General features: G+C 45.6%; 1 protein-coding gene across 3 annotated transcripts in view; it reads left to right on the top strand.

Moving 5' to 3' along the window:
- The window catches only part of SH3PXD2A (SH3 and PX domains 2A), a 269379-nt gene that overhangs the window by 159959 nt on the left and 85896 nt on the right, over positions 1–23524 (top strand). For all 3 annotated transcript variants that reach the window (XM_069796906.1, XM_069796904.1, XM_069796905.1), the window contains exon 6: positions 10479–10507. In XM_069796906.1, coding sequence (XP_069653007.1) covers positions 10479–10507 — 29 coding nt within the window. The remainder of the gene's footprint in view (positions 1–10478; positions 10508–23524) is intronic.

Genomic DNA, 23524 nt, shown 5'->3' with positions numbered 1-23524 from the left:
AGGAGAGTTACAAGGATGTTGGAATCAAACCCTTGCTGGTAGTGGCAAACAATACAAACAGGAACAGTGGCCAAAAACTAGTGTGGGAGATTCAAACTGGACAATAGAAGAATCTTCACAGAAAATAGTTTCTTATTTCCCTAGTAGTTACCATCATTATTCTCTCTGGCATATGGAAATGTGGGAGAAGAGTCAATATGCTGTTTTGAGATCCTTTACTTCAGGGATTCGTCAGTTTTGGGGTGTTTCTTTGCTCAGCAACACCATAAGCAAAGCAGCAGCAGTGGCTGTAGCACTAACTCCCACTGGCAATACACCTCCTGGCCATAGGCACTTTGCAATGGTTCCTGTCCTTCTACTGGCATCCGTCCCCTGGTGTGAAGAGACCTGCTCTAACCTATGCCCGGGGCTTGTTGGATGCTGCTGGCAGGTCAGGTTAGGTCATCAAAACTTTTAGATTGCTCTTGCACCCCTGGCTTACTGCGTGAGCTTGCTTAGTCACCATTTCTACATCCCTCATCTCTAAACTTGTGATGAGGTGACTCACTCCTATTGAATGCATGCTCGATTTTATTAGATAGTCATCAACATGTTTCATATGCTCTCCATTAAAGAATCGCATGTGTCTTTCCTTGAATATCTTCTGGAAACAGCTTAGGTAAACAGCTTAGACAGGGGAAGCTCAGTACCCTTTACCAAAAAAAAAAAATCCTATAGGTTGTCTTTTGTCAAGTACTGGATGTGGCGTATGGGAGAATTGGGAATGATGAAGTATTTACTCAAATTGCTAGTTTCCGCTGCATTGAAGTCAGAGACACTGAAGGCACTGCAGCATTTATAACTGATTTCCTGAACAGTGTAGCAAATCGAGATGAGAGCCCTTTTCTTGTAACTCACATGTGCAACAGAAATCACTTAGCTAACATAAATCAGGGCTAAATTGCTTTTAAAGGCTCACAAAACATTTCTGAAAGAGACAGGATGAGGAAACCGTTTTGCCACAGCAGAGTATGTCCCCATGATGAGTCCTATTAAAGCTTGATCAAAGAGCCTTACTGGCTTTTCATTAGAGCCCAGTTGTGTAGAGTTGAAATTCAGCAGCGGTTTCAACAGAATAGGCACAGAAATATGCACAGGAGGTAAATTTAAGTAGGAATCTAGACCATCAAAGTATGTGATTAAGGACAATTTAATGTGCTGAGTAATGCAGTGTGATTTGGATGTAATTTATCCTAATCCAGTCTGATCTTTTACAGGAGAATATATTATAAGGCCACAATTAGGTGAGACCAGGGCCCCATCTGGCCTCCTGTCTCCAACAGTGGCTTACAGCCAATAGAAGAAACAAAGCAAATACAGAGTGAGCTTCCCTTGTGTATCCTCTCTGCTTCTGGCATTCAGCAGTTATGGGACTTCTTGGGTCAAAGCATCCAGAGCATGGAGTACAAAAGCCACCATTTATCCTTGCTTCATGAATTTATCTCATTGCTTTTTGAACCCATGCCTAGTTTTGGTGATTACAACGTCTAACACCAGTGAGTACCATGATTCAGCTGCGTTGCGTGCAGAAGCTGCTCTCTTAGTTAGATTTAAACTGCTGTGCTCCAACTATTCTTCCTGGTGCAGTAATTCAGTGGCAAAAGCCTTTTTGGACAAGCTATGTCTGGACCTGGGGTTGAGGCTTGGAAATCTGTAACTTATAAGTTTTTTCCTCTTCCTTCCCTCTCTCCTTTTCCAAGGACTCTCTGGGATGAGAGTTTTGGGGGTGGCACTGTTGGTCTCCATGCACGCTCTGGCGAAGGTGGTGGTATCCTGCCTCCCGTGAGCAGGCACGAGTTGGCAGACAGTGGGCAATGTCTGCTTTCGGGGGGGTTATCTGTAGGGGGCCAGTGCCACCAGCGGATGGAGGAGGCAGTGGCTGTGCACCATACGTGTAGCTCCAGGCAAAGTTAGTCTGAAACAGCTGAAGGAGAAGGACAGCAAAGGGACTTTGCCTTTTCTTATAATCACCATTCAGGCTGCAATTTAGAAACCCAGATGGACCGTGTGGTTACCAACCAGAGGTTGGACCCAAATCTATGGAAACTAGAATTTGAGGGGTCCACCCTCAAATCAGGAAGGGCTCAAAAAAAAATGAAGTAACGATTCAAAGCCTGTGCTGCCTTTTTAAGCTTTTAATCAGATTCGTATGATACATAGGCAAGCTCATTAGCCCAACTAGTTTATAAGGTGCATTTGAATTTACGACTCTGATATTCAGTACTTAATTTGTAACTATGACTAGATGCATCTTTTAAACATATATTGTATCTGCGTGTAGATGTGTGTAATAAAATCCCAAAGTGAAGAGCACAACTGGAAAAGCTGCACATGAGAATGATTAATTTTTATTACCTTGTTTTTATCACTCAGCATTTATGCTATAAAGGCTATAATAAAGTGACACATGCTTGGTCATTGTAAGACAGAGATAAATTGGGCTCCCCACAAGGGACAAGCAAGGTCACTTAGAGGAGGTGAAGAGCACCTCCACCCAGAGTTCTTGCTAAGGTAAATACATTTTTCTGTCCTGTGGAGAAATTTGCCATCTGAAGGAATAAACACGGTAAACCAAAAACAGATGAGGATGTGACTTCTTAGGCAAGATTTTGTTTTTATACTTCTTTCCAGGAAAAAGCTTGCTATAAACATTTGTGTTGTCTTTTTCAAGGCTGCTGAAACCTTGCAGGGGAGGATCACATGGCGTTAGCTCATTGCCCCAGTGTCCTGCAGCTTCCAGGTTGTGCCGAGCCGTCTCTCCCTGGTGCCGGAGAGGCCGGGCTTTGCTGTCAGATCGCCCTGCCCTGTATCTCACAGCCTGGTGAAACGCTGAATGTGCGATTCCAAAGCCGTGTCTTCCTCCAGGAGGATAATTTCATCATAAAAAAATACAATTGTAAAAAATTCAAGAGGCTAATTCTGCATTGCTTCAGCCCGAGCCAAATACTGAAGTTGCACTCTGGAGCCAAGTGATCAACTTCACCACTGAGGAATCTTGGGACAGAAATCTGTGATATTTCCCAATCATTTAGGGAAGGGGCGGGATGCCTTGAACCCATCTCTCGTCCTTCTACACCCTTTCTATGCAAAAAAAGAAATGGTGACAGCTGCCCCCAAACACTCTGGGTCTGCATGAGGCTGAGATGGTCCACGGGGATGTCATTTATCTTGGAGCTGTTTGCATCCCCTGCACCTTGGACTTGGTGGCAGAGCTCAGGCTGTGATGTGCAGGGCTAATCTCCAGGATTCTCCAAGTGCAGAGCAGAGGACACTGGTTTTCCTTGTCCTGCACCTCCCCTTCATGGTACAAATCCATGGATTCAGGTGCAGGAAGCATTGCTGGAGAGGAGGCAGTGTCCATCTCCTTCCAACCTCAGCTTTTCTGTGCAAGCTAAGGTTACTGGTATGGGGAAGATCTCTTCTGCACTTATAGATGAGTTTCTGGTGTTGTGCTTGGAGTTTCTCAGGGAGAACTTGGGTTCACTTTTACTTTGGTGGGTTCAAGGGAGCTGTCAGAAGTCAGCACTAAATCAGGACTTCCAACTAGGTCCTGGTGAGCCAAACTGGGCCACTGTTGTTATGTGATGCAGAGAACATCACTGCAGCCTAACCAGAAGTACATAGAATATAAAGCTGTGCTGTTTGCTCTATGCTAGCATTCCAGCCATGCTGTGAAGACAACAGAAAGGTGGCAGGAAGGCAAAATTCTCTCTTTTGTGTTGTCTCTGTTCTCTTAAGGAGCTGGTTGTACAACAGTGGCTTACCCTTCTTAGCAGCAAGCAGAGACCACTTCCAGCCAGCAAGAAATGCCTGGGTTTGAAGTCAGGTTGCCAGATTTTCTTCTTGCCCCATAAGTTCGTTTTGCTCACGGCAAGGAATTCTGGAGTCTCGGGACTGCCACAATGGGGCCCTTTCTGACAGGGCTGGAAAGCTCGACCTCTGCTCAGAAAGGACAGATTCATGTTCAAGAGGGTTCCACAATGCAACGATTTATATCAGGAAATGAGCAGAATATTTTCTAAAAAAAAAAAAAAGAAAAAAAAAAGGAAGAAGAAGGAAAAAAGTCTTCATCTGTTTATTTGGCTCAGGGAAGAGATCAGCTGTGCTTTTATGATTTCAGAGGATGGAGTGCTGGAGGGGGAAAATGTATAGCTGTATGCATCCATATGTTTGTGTTCCTGATGCATAACATATAGAGTTAATTTTGCTTAACGTGTCATATGGGTCTCAGAGCTCAGTGGGAATGGAGGTACCTTCATGCACATGGTTAAACTTTTGCACTTTGAGTACCATGAATGTGAATTTTAACCCTGCACTCTCCATATAGCTCCTGTGTGTTTGTATAGTATTAAGGTGTTTGGGTGCTCCTTCAGCTATAGGCCTTGGTGACAGGCAGGCACCTAGTGACAGTTCTTGGTCACGCTTGATTTTGTGCCTTGTCTCAAGTAGAAAATGTCAGTCTGGCTGTTGAGGAAAATCAGTTAAGAGAGTTTCAAGATGCAAATATATTCTCAGGGCTCAGGTTTCTGTATGTGTAAAGAGCAGTAGCAAAGTATTTTTGTATTGGTTTACTTTAAAAACACTGTCACAGAATCTGATAGCAGCGCTAAGAAAAATAGTTTGTGAAAAAGCAGTCTTCGTTACTGACTGCAAACGGTATGAGTGTTGGGAAGGGGAGAGTGGACTTTCTTGTTAAAACATTTCTGTGCTTTTAATCTGCCTGGCAAATCATTGGCGATTAAATGATAATCTTGAGTTGTTTGTTTGAAAAGTCATACATCTCCACCGCAGCCTGCCCACACCACTAGAGACTTTTAGGAATTAAGGAGCATGGGAACATAAACGCCTACAATGTATTTAAACATGAATTAGCAAAAGCCAACAAATACGGAACAATTTTAATTTATGTATTAAAATACTCTAGAGGATACAGATTAACTTCCATTACTCAGGGTTTGTCACTGTCTCATCTCCTTTGGACAGCAAACACTGAGAAACAGACAGAAAGATGATTTACTCTCCCTTTAGCTTCTGTCTTGTCTGATGAAATGTCTGCTGTGCAGCTCCCCCGGCCGTGCTCCTCCACGGGTCTGACAGCTCCTCATGCTTTGCAGGCACTATTTGCTCTCACTGTTGAAACTCATGGTTGTCTGAAATCTTTGCTAAATGAGATGAAGCCGAGCCTTGCTTTACTGACAGGCAGAGGCCCTGGGCTAAAAGGTGACGTATCTGAGAAGGGAGGAATCCCACAGAGTGAGCTTGCTGGGTCTGCTGTCCCGTGGCAAAGGGGAGAAGCTTTTAAAAGAGCATTTGCATCGCAGGTACCGCAGGGATGAGGTCCCCCGACTGACTAGATCGCCTCTGAGGGGGAGCTGTGCAGGAGCCAAGTTGCAGCCTTGCAGCCCCTCGGTTGATGCAGTGTTGCTCTGCAAACTCTCCTGGTTCCTGCAGGAGGCTTCTGCTGACTTGCCGGATCTCCATGGAAGATACAGAAGAAACCCTCTGAGCCAGATACAAATGAAACTGAATTAGAAGTGTGGCTAAAGAGATAGGCACAGTCCATCGCAGATGCACCTGGTCACCTCCAGTCTTCTCCTCCGCTTGGAACGTTTCTTAGGCTTTATTGAACAAATGTCAGGATACTTGCATTTGTTAAACAACTTTCCAGTTGTGCCACTGCTTGTTTGTGTATATCTGTATGTATTTAGATAGTTGAAAACACACAAATGCACGCATCAATGTTTATTAACTCTCACTGAACACAGCAGCAAAGTCAGTCCCTAAAGAAAGGATGTGCCATAAAATTTTTCCATAACATTGTTAATATAACCTTCATAATTAAATTAGATTGCAAGTGACATATAAATTCAATGACATAAGATATTTTTATCTTTCACAAATTTCCAGACTGACTGTGGATAGCTTAATGTGATAACAAGACAATCAGCTCTATAGCAGTGCTCATGATCTTCCTTTCACGTTCATTGCTAGATTTCAAATGAGTAATGTTATCCTGGTGTAATGCTGATGAGAAAGGAAATCCAGCCTCCCTCTCCTTTGTCATTAAAGAAGAGTGTGTCCAGCTTGTGTGACGTGCTTGGCACCAATGATATTTTAATATTGTTAGCAGCAGGAAATACTTTCCCTGCCTGTAGTGACGTTCAGTGTCAGCTGAAGGTGGTGCCCCACAGGAAGGCTTAGACAAAATTGCTGTATTCTAATACAAAAAAGGCTAGAAATATGCTATTTTTGTGAAAGGCATTTGTTCAGTATTGAGTGATCCTGGCTAATGAAGAAGGGACCTGCCAGAGCTATTTTTAGTTCCACCCGCTGGTTTCACTGCTATTCTTGTAGCTATGGCTGGAAGGGAAATTAGGATGGTGGTGTCTGTTCTCATACAGAAATGGAAGAAGAATGGAAATGTGTGTGTATATAAAGATAAAAAGATAAAAAGAGCAAGAGCTGAAGAGAAAGTGATCTTCCCCGTGTAGCTGCTGATGTGACATTCATTGTACCTTTCCTTGGAAGGGTTTTTCCTCTGCAAGGCCAGGTTTCTTGTCTGATTTAATGATTAGCAGTGTGCCAGGTGCAGTCTGTATTGCAGAAGATCAGAGTTTCTACTTGGAAGTTGTTACAGTTAAGAGAAACCATTAAATAATTTCCTTTATTGATTTGGAGACATAATCCAATACTTTGGGCTCACACTAATAATGCTCTTCTGAAAATAGTGAGGCTGAAAAGTATTCACCTTATAGATCATCACTTGGGAGAGGGAAAAGACATCAATGAATTACATGTAGAATAACAGGACATAAAAAATAAACATGGAGTCAGGCAGGGCTCCTTGCTGCTGCTATTGCAAAGCAGCAACACAGGCATTGTTCATTAGCAGAAAATAGGAGAAGAGTATGTATACAAAGAGCACTTCACACAGCCAGAGAGATTATTTGCTATACCTTCTTTGCTTTCTGTTTCAGCAGTCCTTGCTGGGAGAAACAAGTTTTGGCTTTCTGAGTGTCACTGGGGAGATGAGGATTTTATTTCAAGCTCAAATTTATTTGATACTGCTTTGTCCTGATTTTATGAGTGAAATGTAGGTGTACAAAAGAGTGACAAGACAGGGAGACATGGGGTACCTGGACTTCAGGAACTCCAGAATCAGAACCTGATAAAACTTTACTTTAAAACTTACAGAAAGAATAAATGAAAAGATGAAAACTTGCCCGAGAGGTTGATTGTTGGCTTTTTTTTTTTTTTTTTTTTGAGTGAGCCTCATGAGTTGGGAGTGGTGGTGATTCAAATAAATATTCTGTAATGATAATTTAATTTTTTCTGTAAGGATGATCTTAAGAGTAGAAACTAAGATCAGAAGTTGTAGGTTCAGTTGCCTTCAAGAGTTTGAATACACTCTGGATCCTCTGATGATGCTATTTACCCTCCTGATCTCAAAGGGACATCACTGAGAGCTACTTGCTGCTTCATCCTCTTGTAGCTGACCCTAAATTGCTCAGCTGTACACTTTGCAGTGACAGTGAGGGGCTTTTTCCCTCTTCAAACTAACCTAAAGGTTTGTTTTCACCATGCACAAGCCATGAGAGAAGCAATGATGGGGTTCGCTGGACCAGAGCTCCTGGCCCACATGAATGGTTACTGCCTCTGTTGGCACCATGTTTGCTGTTGACCAGAAATGTGGCTTGCCACATTATATCAAGGACAGTGCTCTGTGCTTGCATTAGTGGTGTGATGTGGAACTTGTCTGCCCACTCCAGGGCTTGTGTGAGGAAGCTTAAAGGCAAGTACACTTCCATAAATGATGTGCATTTGCTGTGGAAGAAATGCTAGCCAGATAAAGAACTGAACAGAAAAAAAAAAGTGAAAAAGTTCTTTATGGAGTAATATCTCTTGTCATCCCATGATCTGCATGTAGAAAGAAAAAAGTTTCAAAAATTTGCTTTTTTTTTAATCTCTACCTTCTTTAAATTGCATGGATGAGTCATGCTTTAAAAGAACAAGCCTCATTTAAAACCTTACTGCAGTCACTCACAGAAGCCCTAAAACCAGCTAGAGATTGGGCTGAAAGATGTGGGAGAGCATCCAGGATGGAAGATTGAATTCTGAGCTTTTGTGGCATTTGCTGCCATTGCACAGCAAGAGCACAGCCAAATCATCTTCTACTGTACTTTCCAAACTTGGGTACCAACTTTGGCCTGATCTGGTGGGCAAATACATTCAGCAACATCTTGATCCATTTTTGGTTGCTTATTAACCATACCAATCCATCAATGCCCCATTTCTAATTGTGTAAATTGGGTGATTTTTTTTTTTTTTTTAAGTGGCAAAAAGGAGTTGGGTTTTCTTTTGCAACTTCAGTCAGGCTGAAGGGTCGTTCAACTCTATCTAATGCTGCTTGTCTTCACCCTTTTGTGTGTGCTCTGTTCACCTAGGACCTCTCTTAGGGTGCTTGCGGGGTATCCCCAGCATGGCTGGCTGGTAGGAGATTGCCCTGGAAATGTGTGCTGAGGGCCTTCTGGCAAAGCCTGGAAGGATGGTTGTGTTTCTCTTCTAGGGGTTGTGCATAGCTCAACCTCTGGGTGCTAACATTTGCAAGAGCTGGGTGCAGCCTTTCTGCACAACACAGAGGGAGGTGGGGACACAACATGCTGCAGAGGGAGATGCCAGCTGAACCCAGCTGCAAGCTGTGGTACTGAGAAGGTCCAGGAGCTTCGCTGCAGAAAGCCAGGACAGGCAGAAGGGATTGAAGTGATCATCAAGCATGTGCACAGTGGAGATACTAGGTTAAAGCAAATTACATGTGCGGATCTCAGCAGGGTTTCACCTTCTCGCCATTTTAGCGCTGTCAGAAGAGAGGCAGTTCAGGGCAAGACCAAACACAGACTTTCACATGCCAAGAGAGCTGTACTGACAGCAACCACAAAGCTCCAGGCTGGCGTGGGAGCGGAGCTGGGGCAGAGGACTACATTTTGGGGATTGTGCCTTCTGTGGCTCATTCTGAGGGATCTCTGTTTCGGGCACCATATAGCAAGCATTATATTTGCATATGATATCACTTCTGTAGAAGAAGCAGCCTATTCATAAGCAGTAGCATCTTCACATCAAATACAACTGCAGACGTGGCTGAGAAAACAAGCATTTAACTGAAGTAGAAATGACACTGGAAAATTCAAAGAGGGTGCAAAAAACTCCCAAGTAGTTATCACTTGTTGGAAGCAAATCCTAGACGTGTAAGGCATGGGATGCATGCAAAGTGCTGGGAGAAACAGAATTTATGGGTAGGTATACCTCTGCCCTCAAGACACATGTCGTTTCTTCAGATGATCCCCCAAACTCTCTTGAAATTAAATAAATAGTTTGGGATGATCCTTCTCTGATTCCTCTGGAGTACACAGCATGCTGCAAGGACAAAGCCCCACTCCTGACAGCCTGGCCCCCCAAAATTTAGACACTGCTGCCTGCCCCTCTGGTGGGACTCCTGCAAACACAGCCTGCCTCTACAGTGGGTTCATTGGGTGATTTTCCCAACATTAATGCCGCTGGGCGCGGCGTGTGACCGTGCTGCGGGCGCTGTGCCCGCACAGCAGTGCTGTCTCTGCCCGATCTGTCATTGCCTGGGCTCCTGCCTGTGCAGGGTGTTTCAGAGCTGGGTCGGAGAGGCTCCGGAGAGCGCTGGGAGGAAGCACAGCCATAGCGAAGCATTCCTGTCCTCGGTTCTGCTTACCCTGAATCAGTTCTCGAAGCTCCCTTCTGTAATTTCTTCCCACTTCTGCAGCAGCTGTCTGAGCTTTCAGCTGTTCTGCCACGAGCAAAGGTGCCAGCACCCCTTAGAGCGCTATAGAAAAGTAAGGGTGCATTCCCCATCCTCCAAGAAAGGACAGAGTTTGGGGTTGCCTTTTTTTTTTTTCCCTTGTGGAAGACAAGTGCTTGTCAGAGATAACTAGGAGAGGTCTGGAGGTTATTCACAAATTAATTAGCCCCTGAAAGGAGAGGACTGCGAGCAGTGCCAGATAAGCCTGTAGCAGCCGCACCCCTGCAGCAAACAGTTAATACTCCCTTCCCTCTCCAGGGGAACATCAGGGGTTAATTCAGTAGCTGTGCATTTAATAGCTCAATTTAAAGGGGAAAAAATGACACCCTTCTCCCCTGCCTCGCTGCTGGTGGATGGTTTGCTCTGTCTCGTTGATCACATGCTCCCGGAGCCCCTGGTGCTGCAGAAGCCCCAGCTGCTGCTGCTGATGAGCCGGTGCTGCTCAGGATCCGTCCCGGCCCCTGCCTGTCAATGCCTCGCAGTCCTGACCTCCTCTTTAAAGGAGGGAGCGCGCAGGATGAGCTCTTGAGCATATGGGTGGAATTTGGGAGGCACCCGTTCGCTCATCACCGATTCCAGCTCTAACCATGTCTATTTGTTGTTGTCTTTTTTTCAGGGACTATGGATCTTCAAAGAGAAAATCAGGTAAGATACCAGGCTTTTTACGTACTGCATGATTACAGAGAGGACCTTTCCCTCTCCCCCCTGCCTTTTTTAACCTTCCCTTTATCTTGTGTTGCATGAAATTGTGTAGCAGTTTAACTTTTTATTGCTGAAGCCTGCTGGAGACAGGCATCAGTTTCTTCCTTTGCATTGGAGAGGAGAAGAAACCCACCTTATATAGCATTGCAGTTAAAATGACTGCTCTCCTCTGACTGTATTCATACAGCTCCTTCTTCAGTCTGAGGACAACTGTGTTAAATTTCTCTCTTTCATTTTATTTTTTTCTTAAGTCAATTTGTACCTGAGCAAACAGTCAAAACGCAGCCTGAGAGTTGGGGTTCTTTTTCGGAGGGGAAGGGAATGCTTTTCTGGTCTGATCTGAATCTTTTTTTTTTTTTTTTTTTTTTTTTGCCTTTCCAAAAGGCTCTGGTGAGTCTTCTGATGCAGAATGTTCTCAGTGCCTGTGTCTGGGTTTGGGCTGCCTCAAAGGCTCTCGTTCAGTGTTTTGTTTTTAAGATCCTGGATTCAAATGTCCTATAAAACCCTGATTTGAAACTATATAAATCCAATTTTTCCCCTCCCCTTGTAGCTCTTAGTGATTTTTACAGATGTGTTTTCAATAGGGACATGTAATTATGGGCCTTTGGGTTTGGCTGCTCTGAGCTGGATGTGTCAGGGCTTTCTCTTTTTTTCTTTTTTTTTTTTTTTTCTCCCCAAGCAGCCTTGAGCACCTGCAACTCTCATTGACTTTGTTTGGAGTCTCGGGTGCTCCAGATTGCATTCAGGGCATCCAAAGAGAGGCCTTTCAAACCAATAGCAACTCCTGGAAAACTCTGGCCTGCGTGCAGGGGAGGGGAGGATTTTTTTCTTCTTGCTTTTTAAGATGATGAAGAAACACTGCAATGGCTTAGTCTCTGGGAAGGAAGAGAAGATGAATGTAACATACTGGACTCCAATGAATGTTGCTGCCTAGATTGATTTGTTGGTTAATTATGAGAGCTTTTAAGCTGCAGTCCTGTAATAAGCTAAGTGATGCACTAAAGCGAAGCTGTTGCTTGACCCTGACATCCTGTGCATCAAATGGCTGTTGCCTTTGCAGGCCAGCACTTTTGGTACCATTTCTCTGAGCTGGGTTGTGGTAATGAAGAGGCAAGCATGGTACAAGGTGCTGATGATAAACTAGACCACACTTCATCTTCCTAATCTCCTACAAAGTTTCTGTCTGGGTTGCGCTTCTAGGGCTTCCTAAATATAATAAACTGAAGTGTTCGTTCACATTGACCCATGAATTAAATTGGCAACAGCACTTTCTCTAGAGGGGCTGACCATAAAGGTCCAAGTGAGTCAGTAGAAATCAGAGCTGAGTGTGGGAGCTGCTGGCTTAGTGCCACTTCCTGAGCACTGGGGGCTTTCGGGCCATGTGAAGACCTTTGAAAAACGTTGCTGAAGTCTCTGGGGCAACCTGATTTAGCACTGACCTAGAACAGCATTAGGAAACCAGGAGAGCTTTGGGCTCAGTGTACCAGTTGACATGCACAGGAGTTACAATACTCTTGCAAGAGATGTGAGGAATTGCTTTGGGAGTGTGAGGAAACTGTTGCTCTTCCATCCCTGTGGTTCTGGGGGGAAGTTGGAGCTGATCCTCTGTGCCATTGGGGGAAGAGGGATTAAGGTGAGTCAGTGTAGCTGAGATGCCATTTGTGGATGCTGTCCTGCTGGGCTCTTTGTTGGCGTCCTGCCCTGAGCATCCCAAGTGGCGTGACCAGGGATGGATGCTCAGGTCTGGCTCTCTCCCTTGGCTGTCCCACCTCCACATTGCTGCCAGGTCTCCTTTTGGGACTGTTTCCTCTTCTCTGCTTCTTGGTGCTTGGCTGCTCACACAGCTAGGGCTTGGAAACAGTGGGGTTTAGGGACGCTCTTTCTGCGCTTACCCTGTACGAAGAGGAATGTGAAGCAGCTCTCTGACCAAAGTGAGCTGCATAAAGGGGCTCTGTTCTCAGTCATCTTCTTGCCTGATTTTAGAGCAGCGGAGGAATGCTTTCTTCTGTTTGGAGCTGGATATTGTGGGAGTGTGCACACAACGAGCAAAGGAGTATGCCAAGGAAGTTGGTAGTTGCAGCCTCTAACAAAGACCAGCTTTATGACACTTGAACAAGTGATGGGGTAAATAAGCACAGATTTCCAGGGTGTGCTGTGAGAGTCTTTTAAGATAACGAGTAGTTTTGAAATGTAGTTTCCTCCATAGGTGCAGATACTACTCTGTCTTTAAACAAGAAACAAATAGGCACTTCTAAATGCAAGCACCTCCCAACAAATCAGATCTGTGAACACGTTTTCTGTCCTGACCAAAGATGTGCTGGCAGGAGACTTTTGGGTGCAAGCACGGCTGTCCCACACTGTCCGGCAGGAATCCCACAGCTGCCATGTCTCAGGCATGTGCAGGCATGACATGAGCGTGGCTGATTGCAGAAACATTTGGGGAATGCCTCTGACAGCCAATGTCACCTCTACCCTGACCTCTGCCTTGCTAGAGCGTGTGTCGAGCTAGTCTTGTGCTTGCCCCTTAGAGCAGGGAGAAATTGGGTAAGTTCAGAGTTTAATAGGAGCTATGGAAACATTTATCACTACAGCTGATACTGGTTGTAAACATTTGAGACCTTCTGAACCAGATGCAATAGTGTGGCACGTCCTTAGCTAAATAGAAGGGAGTCTTGCACTGATCTGGGGCATCTGTGAATGCCAGCCCTGAGCCAGGCTTCCTCTTGTGCAAAGTGCTATATAAACATGCGGCCCTTTACTTGGATATGATCTAATTATAAATGCTTTAACCTGCAGTCAGCTCAGAGACCTGGAGCTTCACTGAAGCAACTGAGGCTCTGCATAGGCATGGGCATTTGCTGTGGCCTGAAGTGCCACATGTGCTGTTACCTTGGATTTGTGGGGTCTTACTTGACACACTGCAGAGCTGCTTCAGAAAGCTGCCTTCATATTTCCAGGCAATTGAATTGTTGCTCTATGACCATCTGTCAGTGCTAAAGAGACGTCAGCACAACTGTAAGGAGTGGTTACCATGGGCATATTCTGTACACTTACAACAAATGGTCTCGTCTACGTCTCCAAAGACATTCTGTAGCAAAAAGGGAAGGAATTACTTTTCAGACTCCAGTTTGTTGATCGCATTAACCAAGTGAACAGCAACTGATTTGTCACTCAAAATAGGCATTACTTCTACGCAAGCATCCATTGTGTGGTTTTTTTCTCCTCAAGTCAAAATACGGGCAGAATTGCTGCAAGTCTAGTAATGGATATTTGCATGGTACATTACAAACCACAAATTAGGTTAATCCACTCTGCAAACCCTACCAGCTACCATCTGTGCATGGTGAACTAATTAACCCTTGAGACATCTGCTAATCCTGATGTGGCTTGTAAAACCAGTTGGAGTATGTTTCTCCGCAAAGACGTCCCCCAAACACATACTCCTTGCTGGCTAGAGCAAGTTTCAGCCTCCTGGAGTAAGGTGATCTTGTCCCCTTCCCTTGCTGAGAATCTTTCTTGGCTGACTTCATCCTGAAGTTGTCAGATCCCCAGTTGTGAAGCTGAAGCAAGCATCTGGGACCTGGTGTTTGGTGGCAACAGAGAGTTGGTGTGGGCTCCACAGCTTTTTCTACACTGAGTCTCGGTGCTCCTCAATTCCTGAGATTCTTCTTGCTAATGGTGGGGTCAGACCTGGCAGAAGAGATGCTGCTTCACATTTGCTTTCAAAGCGAAGGCATGGATCTCTGCCACCTGCCTTGTAGGCAGCCTAGCCCTTGTGCTTGTTGCTTTCAGTGTGCACTAGCAGGAGCACTGCTGGCCACCCCCTCTGAAATCATAACAAAAAAACCCAACTGCTTGCTCACTGCCACTGGTCTGACTGCCGTGCTTGCTGCTGGGGGCACAGCTGGCTTCAAGCTGCTGCTCAGTGGCTTTCTCTGGCACCTTGTCGCTACGCAGTAGGATGCTCCTCCAAGTGAGGGGGAATAAAAAATAGTTTATGGCTGCATAAGTACTGCAGTGTCTCCTTTCTCTAGTTGATCAGATCCTGCCTGCATGAAGCTGGCTGTACTTTAGCTGAATCTGCCAGCTGAAGTCTACTTAAATAATCCCTGTAATTGAGCACTTAGAATATTAACTTAACAATTTGGTCCAAGCCAGTGTGGCCTCACTGAGGATGCTGATGAGGCTTGGCTTCTTCAGCAGAGAGAACTATCCTTCAACTTGGTTCCCACGTCCAATTTTTGGACTAGTGGAATATGGCAGCACCCAGACAACAATCTCTGCTTCCTTTCCCTCCTGTAACCTAAAACTAGGAAGGATGTGTCCACTGGCAAGTAAATAAAACAGTCAGTCCATTGGAAGCTACTTCTCAAACTTTTTATAGAAACTTCTGTAATGATCTCTTTTTCCCTCCACAGGGAAATTAAGTAGAGTTGAGAGTTGCAACAGTGATGGAAGTGTGGCCTCCAAATGAGAAACAAGCAGATCATTGTAACAACACCGAGGGCCCTCATGGCTGATCACTTTGTGGGATTGCTGCCTTGGGCTTATGGGTGGAGTTGACAGCAAGAGTTGTTTCTTTAGCCTAATCCTTCATTACTAAGGAAACCCTCTTCCTCGCTCTTGCACGCTGAGAATGCGTGCTCTGTCAGCTTCAGGGAGATGCCTTAATTGATAGTCTTTGAGTTATTGGATAGGGTTTTTTCTGCTCCCTTTGTAATTACAAAAAGAAATGGCTTCACTTTAGGCTTTTGCTGTCTTTACAGCTGGCTGAGCTGTGCTCATCAGTTCAGAGCTTAACCTTTCTGGTCCTGTCACACTGCATGTGTCTAGCCTGCACTTACAGCTCCACGGCATGTCTCTTTTTTTTTTTTTAAATTTTTATAAATGAGCTTTATTTTCTTAACTTCAGTTGAACTGCCTCCTTTGAGGTGATGCAGAGAAAAAGAATGGTGTGTGCTAGCCCTTCTGTTCTTAATCATTCAACAGGGTCACAAATGTGTGAGCCATTAGCTGGACCAGCAAGGCTGCGTGGCTAGAGCTGTCTCTACCTGTTGCAGGAGTGAGATGCTGACCCTAGGGGCAAAGCTTTGTTGGTGCAGTTGAGTATGGAGCTCTCTGCCAGCAGGCATTTAGCTGTACTTGGGTACAGGGAGAGGAGGGAACATACAGCCTCTAGCCCTGGCAGATATTTTATGATATTTGTGGGAGATGGCTGCAGTGGAGGGAGGAGCAAGGACTGCTCCAAGAGAGGCACGGTGCTGCCCTTCCTTTGCCTTAAGGTTGTTGCAGTATTGATGGGATGTCATCTGGAGTGGTGGATACCGTTTTAATATAATACTAGAAGAGCTGCGAATGCAACTGCAAGTGTGCCGTGGGCATGCCTTAACTTACTCAGTTGACTGTTAAATCTGTCTCAGTTTTCCTCTCTCAGCCAGAGGAAGCCTGAACCTTTTAAATGGGTTCTCAAAGGGCCCAAATCTAAGAGTGTGTTACTAAAGATGTTGAAAAAACCAAATTAACTAACATGGTGAATCCCAGCGTGAGGCAATGCATCTTCTGTCAGGGTGGTGACTGCAGCAGATGTCTTGGGGCTACCTGCGTTGAGTGTGTGAGTAATGAAGTAGGCAGTTGGTTATTGCTTAATGAATCTGAGTCCAGGTGACAGCAGCAAAGCTAGAATGTGTTTTTTAACTCAAATGTTAGTTTGAGTCATTCTGCTCTCATGGTGTTTGTCTCTGAAGTCTGTCTCCCTATACTCCATCTGAAAGGAAAGCTTCAGCTTGAAAGGTTAATTTTTTTTTTTTTAAGGTGGTGAATGGGGATCTAAGTTTGTCCAAGCCCATGGCAAGGTCCCAGGAACATCTTAAACCACGTAGCTTGGGCTTGGTGTCTTAATCCTTGTAAGAAATCTGTGGTACGACAGGATCCCTGAAGACTGAGCCATGTGCTCTTGTTTGTGTCCTGATGAATCACACGTGCGTGCTCTGTTCCTTGCATTGTTTTCTACAATTAGTGCAGAAACTGCCTCCTTGGTGCCATTTGGCCTGTTGATGAGGATGGCTGGACAAGGTAGCCAGCCGCTATTTTGTAACTTCACAAGCATGTACTGACAGGATTGCTCTTGATCAGAAATCAGGATCTGTTCCCCCATCATACGATTAACCTTCTTGGCTGTATGTACTAATTACTGCATGGAATTTAAAAACAGAAGATTCTGGCAGAACATTTTGGTTCGCACATAGCTTTTTTTTTTTTTTTTTTTTTTTTACAGGAGGATAAAGGATTTAGTAATAAAAGAAGGGTAGAGTAGGCAGAAGCATAGCAACCAAGGACCAAACAAACCTTAGCATATAATTACTGGGGACGTACATCTTGGGCCTGGTTCTGGAAGGAGTTAGTAGTTAATGATCTCAATGTGCATCCTCAGTTCAGTCCTTGATGACAGAGCTTCCTCTTCTCATGATGGAGAATTATTCTTCCTCAACCAGTGAATTTGCTAAACTCTAACTCCTGTTCAATTTATTGGCTTTTGCCTGATGCAGTAATTCCCAAAACAGCTCATTTTCTTTCCTGATTTTTTTTTTAACAAGCTGTAAGTGTATTTTTTACTTTTTACCAAGTTCTTCATATAATTGAAGAAACATCCGCTCTGTGTTTTTTCCAAAGCAGGGCTATTGCTCTGTGCTCAGGTTTGCAGGCACAGAGTGGGATTTGAGGAAGAGCTTCAGCTAAATTAGGCAGGCTTCATCTCCTTGCAGCATCTGTGAGCGTGTGACCCAATTCTGCATCTTCAGTCAAGATGTGAATCTGTCCACTCCAAATCCAGCCTGTAGTATCTGGCAGAAGGAAACCGATCTCACACTTCTCCTTGTACACCATATTTTTAAAGTCAGTGTTTAAACTGAAATGCTTTGGACTTCTGCCTGAGGCTACTGAAGAGAAGAGCAGATAGGAGACTTTATTCTGCACTGCTTCAGTCTTCTGCTGACATGTGGCCTGTTAGATGTATAGGATCTCTGTCTTCTTCTGGGTGGCCCATATGCTGGGTTGGGAGGAAGACGGAATAAGAGAGGAAGAGTTGTTTGTGTGTTGTGTGGGGGTTTTGTTTTGCTCCTTGGCTTTTAAACTGAAGTGTGGGGACAGGGTACAGGATTAGGGAAAGGAATGTGTTTGTGCTCTTCGCTGTTCCCAGTTCAGCACCGATGCTGCGCGGAGCCCTGCGCCGGGCAGATAGGGCAGGGAGGGACTGCAAGTATGAGGTGCGGCTCAAGCGCAGCCCTGGCAGAACAGCGTGCACCCTTGCACATGCCTCAGCCTTCAGCCGAGTGCCGAGAAAGCACTTGGTACCTTAGGGGGTGTAGTGGCATTTCTTAAGGTTTTAAGGAGTTCTCTATTCTCCATCTGCTCCTGTTCTGCTTTCCTCCTCTGTCAGCGGCAGATGGTATTAACACTGCCTGCGTGGGTTGTTCCTCTCTTGCACAGAGAGAACTGTGTGGTATCGGATTGTGATTTTGGCATGTTAGATAAGGCAGGTGAGAAATGCACTTGGGAGCTGGAGTGGAGGGTGATGATGCTCAGCCGTTGCAGGAATCTGTACGCAGTGCAGACAGGTCTGGCTGGCTGAGAGGAGCAGACCTCTTACCTGGGTGTTTTAGATAACTTAGTCTCAGGCTGGTGAGCACCTGAAACTTGAATCTCTCTTGTGAGAAGGAAACCTGGATGGCAGAGGGTGTGTCCTTAGGCTATTGAGAGCACTCACCCCTAAAATAGCGCTCCCTAAGTGCCTCCAGCTTTGTGCATGGTTTTATACCTGTCACATTCTGGCTGGCCTGTGTCCGGGCTGTGTGACAGGCAAAATCCTCACCAGTCTGCTCTGGATGGAGAGGCTCATCTAACCAGAGATGGCTGGAAGTACTACTTATAAAGGTGTTCAGAAGGAGTTATAACGTATGCATCAGTTCGCTAGCTGAGTCTGCTGCCAGCTGAAACCGGCTGCCTGGACATGCTGATGCTGCAGTACATTTTCCATGCTTGTCAGTGTGACTTCTTCGCAGTTAGGATTTGACTCGTGCCTTTTGCACCCCCCCCCGCCCCTCCCTTGGAGGGGGGGGGCATGCATGAAACCTACAGTGTATACGTACCTGTGACTTTCCAAGTGCGACAGCTGGAGCTTTTCTGCCCTCCTCCTCAGCAGTTTTGGAGGCTAGTTTTTTCCTTGGAGGGGTGATGCTCTCAGTTTGTACAGCTGTAGATGTGGATTAGCGTTCAGATATTCTAGGCACTTCCCAGCAAAACTGGGAACTGCTACAAAACTATGTGCAGGGGCCATACCACAGTGATCATGTGGGAAGCAGTCCTTGCTTTCTATGTAGAAAGAGTTAATGTGAGCTATGGCTGCCAGAAAAAACTAAACAGTCCTGGAAACTTGTGGGTCTGTAAATGGGCTTAGGATGGGCTTTTGCAGATGTAAACAGAGTAGAAGATGGGGAACTAAGTTTTCTTTAGGTTTGTACTTCTAGAAAGGATGAAGGACTGTATGAGGCTGCAAAAATGCAGCTGGTGAGTGTGTCGCTGTGCAGTTTGTTGAGCACATGATCCTCTCGGCCCGCTGCTCCGTTCTGACTCGGGAAAGGGCTCTCTGGTTATGGATTTCTCCCCTGCAGGAGCGAGTTATCCAGATGATGAATTTCTGAGGCACGCTCAAGTCACGTGAATGCCAGATGTGAACATTTTCCAAGCAGTGTGTGTGGGTCTAGCGTACGCCAGGCAGCTCTGCTTACGTGGCAAGTGGAAGTGGTCTGAGATTGGTCTGCAGTGTGGTGCCGGGGAGGTGAGGAGCCCCGGCAGCTCCTGGAGCAGCCACTTCTGCCAGGGGAAGGTGCTCGCTGGGCTCGTCACTGCAGCTCGGCCCATCTGCCCCCACCCCTTGCACAAATGCAGCGCCTCTTCCCGAGGACAAGCCTTGCACAGGCTGTTCATGATGGGGCTGAACTCGGTGAATAGGACTAAAATTAAAGGCCTTATTTAATGCCTGCTGCCAATCCTCTTACTCATGACTTTAGCTGGATTTGCATGTTTGATAATCTACCAGTCAAATATTTTTTCAAGATGTAGCTCTTTAGGATGCTACCTCTTGAACAGATGGCGTGGGGAGTGGAGGTGATGATCTGCTCCAAGTATATAGAAGAGGAGATATCTCTGCAGGGATGAGAGGTTTACTTTAAAATGCAATCACCCAGTGGGGAAAAAAGATGGACTAGATCTCTGTATTCCTTCAAGGACTATCTTAAAACACTTGCTTTAAACATGATGCATCAGCATCCCACAGATTTAAGACCGAGGAAAGCTTATTTAAGCTGCTGTGGTCAGGGACAGGGATGGCTGCTGCTTGCCCAGCAATCATAGTAGCAAATAAATCTGTCATTGTGGTACCTAGGAAGTGTAATGGTTGACCAGGCCCACCCTGGGTCAGGCACTGGGCACAAATGTTGCTTTTGTTTAGGCCTGCCTGGAGGGAGAAACGTCAGTGGTGCAGTTCAACAGGGTGCCTTGAGCAGTGGTGCTTGAAATACATCAAAACACTTGCAACCTTTCTGTACCATCCTTCCCTTTCTCTGGCTATTTGTTGTTCTGTGCCTAATTGAATGAGTTAATTGTGTGAGCCGGGAATGTGTGAAAATGTTTCCAATTCAGATTAATGCTTATCTGCATTTTTCTTCTTTCCAGGCTGTTTTACAGCCGTCTTCTAGAGCTACATGTAGATTCTGCATCAGGGTAACTCTCTGTTAAAAGTAACTACTTCCATCTCTGGAGTAGGTTAGCAACACCAAATATTTCTCTCTTCTTCCCCCCACCCCAGTACTATTGCATCTTACTGCCTTCCCATTTAACCAAAGTGTCAAGCCCCAGCTGAAGGGGAAGGGGCTAGAGGAGAGAAACCTGAAGACAGGCTGACAAGGGGGTGGTCAGTGGGTGTGGGGGATGTAGGGTTTGGAGATGGCTCACAAGGGTACGGTGGAACACTGAGCATGGCGCTCTGTCTGTGGATGGGAGCAGAAGCAAGCCCCATAGTTTTGGGGTTCCTCACTGAGCTTCCTGCTCTTGGTTGTATGGATGGCCAGCCTCACCTTGTCAGGAGGAGGGGGAGGTTGCTCTTCAGCTTGTCCAAAGAGGGCAGAAAGGAAGCGATGAGGGGAGAAGCGGAGGCAAAATCCCAGCAAGAAGCTCTGGAGGAGCCAAAGGAGGGATTGAGTAGACTGAGCCTGGCCCCCTGGGGTTCCTTACCTGCTCTGGGCAATCAGATGTCCCACCTGAGTGCCCAGGACAACAACATGGCACTTCACTTATACCAACTCCTTGGCAGGCTTGACCTCCAAAATCTAGATTGAAATAAAAGCTTAATTTCTGTTTTCTGTTCTGCCATATGTGATGAACATTACAGTGAACAAGGCTCTAAGCCACTTCTGTGAAATGGACACTTCTAAGGAACAGCCTGGTCAGCCCACTTCTTGCTGACTTATCAAATACCACTGTTGGGATGAGAACACCCCTATTCTTCTTGTAATGCCTTTTGTTTGAAAAGTGATGAGTAGAAGAAGCATTTACTTCCCCCAGCTCCAGTCTGAGGAATCACTGCCAGTTACTGGACCACCAGTGAAGTTCTCTGAAGTGGAGTGCAGCACTGATTGTTGCCTTCCCAGGAAGCCAGTATAGTTTCAGTTTACTCTAAGATTGTACTGCTTAGTCTCTTTTCACCCTTCCAATTAAGACAGGAAGAGTGTATGTCTGGGAAATGAATCTGCAAAATGCTCAGCTGCACTCACTGCTGTGGTCCTTGAATAACTGAGCCAGTAGTACCTCATCATGGAGAGGACTAATGACCTACAGAATTGATCACTGTTGGAAAGGGGCAGTCTTTCAGATATTAGCATCATTCCAGCATGGCCACTTGTTCTTATAATCCTTTTCTCAGTATTTTAAGGTGCACCTAAACAGCTGCAGGGAGATTTCAATATTCCCAGGTGATCTGTAAGGTAGGGCTTCATGACAACAAGGGTTTTATTAATTAAATGGACCTAGGACTGTTATCTCCTATGGAAGGCAACATCCATAGGACAGGTCATGCTTGTATAACTAAACTCTCTTTACCCTCCAAAGCAAGGTAGTCACATCCAGATCACTTGTTGGGACTTGTCTTTGGCCTATGCTAACTTCTCAGCTATGCACAGAAATCATTTGGGGCAAGGGCTCTGTGGCCAGAACTACAACCATGCTGAGACTCATGACCAGTATGATCCAATTCCCCAGAATTACTGCAGGAATATTGTTGGGAAATATATAGCTTAACAGGCTAGAGAGCTATACAGACACTAGTTTAAAAAAAAGTTTGTTACAAAGGTCTCTGACAGCCCTAGCAATATGCAACCTGTGAATCTTCAGGAGGGTGCTCCTTCTGGCCTTTACAGCAGTATTAAATAATGCATGCCGGACTCAACATTGAACCGAACATTTTAAATAATGTTGCTAACAAAAAGAAACCTGCATCAGTAGCTACTGCTAAAATGCCCGTGGAGGAGGAGTTTCTCTGCACCTGCTGGACCAGGGACCCAGCTGGGTGAGCAGTACTGATGTGAACCATGAATGTGGCATCTCCTGGATTTTGGTAGAATTGAGCTCATGCATTCAACTCTAGACTGACTCTAGCTTTTGTAGGTTTTCCTTGAAGCTTGCTCTGCTCTAACTGCACACAAGACAAATAGTCTGCTGCTAAAATGAGATGAGTGGGGCTGTACCGCAAGCATAAAGCATTGGTCCCCAGCAGTCTGGTGCCTGTTCTCTTGCCAGTGGTGGGAGGAGCAGCAAGCAAACCAGTCTTACTGGCAGCAGAAGAGCTTCTGGTGAAATCTGAAATCATCAGTTTCGTGTGTTTCGTTCACCACCGCAAAAGTCTTTAAAGACTTTGCTCCCCCAACTCCTTCCTTTCCTTCCCCACCTGAGAAGCCCAGCTGACGCATCTTGGGGTTGCCCACCTCTGCGGTGGCAGCCTGGATGGGATGTCCAGTGACACGCCTGCTCCACTGCTATTTTTGTGCAGTGTGGCTCCAATGGGGAGCCTCCTCTGCGCTCTTCACAACTGCCTCGGCCCCGTGGCTTAGCTGTAATTTATGGACCTGTGTTTCCTTTGAGCTTTTAAAAATAATTCCGATCAGAGGGGTTTGTTCTGGCTCCAGCTAAAGCCGGCAGCAGGGGCTGTGGGGGTTGGTGTTGGGAGCAGAACTGGGATGCTGTTGCTTTAGGAGTGGCTTGCTTTGAGCAGGCAACTTTAATTTCCCTTCCAAATACTGAGATTTCCCCCCCTACCTCCAAGTCATCTGAGACCAGCCGGCGCTCGGCTGTTGCGGCGACAGGGGAGAGGAGAGGCAGGAAGCAAGAGTTTGTTCATTTACCGTTACCAATCCCATTGGAAAACGGCTCCAAGCCCCATGTAGAATTCCAGTAAAACTCTGTCCTAAAGGGGAAACCCGGGGCTGTTCAAAGCTTGTGTTTTGTTGGCTTGGGCACAGTGTGCTTCTGGGGCCTTTGACCTTCTCCCCATACCCTGGCTCCCTCCGCAGCTCTTCATTTGAGCTCTCTGAAGTGGAATCCATCACTAATGTCTGATATTTTTATTATTTGTAGGGGGAACTCTTAGAAGCTGGTAGCAATTAGAGCTTAAACGTCTTGGAATAAAAAAAAAAAATCCCTAAGAAGGAAGTTTAATGCTAAGCAGATGTGCAGGAGCAGCTGAAATATGCTAGCTGTCTTCTGCTTCAGAAGCAACCTCATCCACATCTAGCTGCTGTCAGGCTGGGGCAACTGAGAAGTGCTGCTGCTTTTATGCTGCTGCTTGGTCTTGGGAGCCCACGTTGGGGACCTATGGGATTGTTTACCAGTTAATGCTTAGATTGCCCTTTTATT

The sequence above is a fragment of the Haliaeetus albicilla genome, chromosome 11, assembly GCF_947461875.1.
Source record: "Haliaeetus albicilla chromosome 11, bHalAlb1.1, whole genome shotgun sequence".
NCBI lineage: Eukaryota > Metazoa > Chordata > Aves > Accipitriformes > Accipitridae > Haliaeetus > Haliaeetus albicilla.
This window is presented reverse-complemented; position numbering and strand designations above follow the sequence as displayed.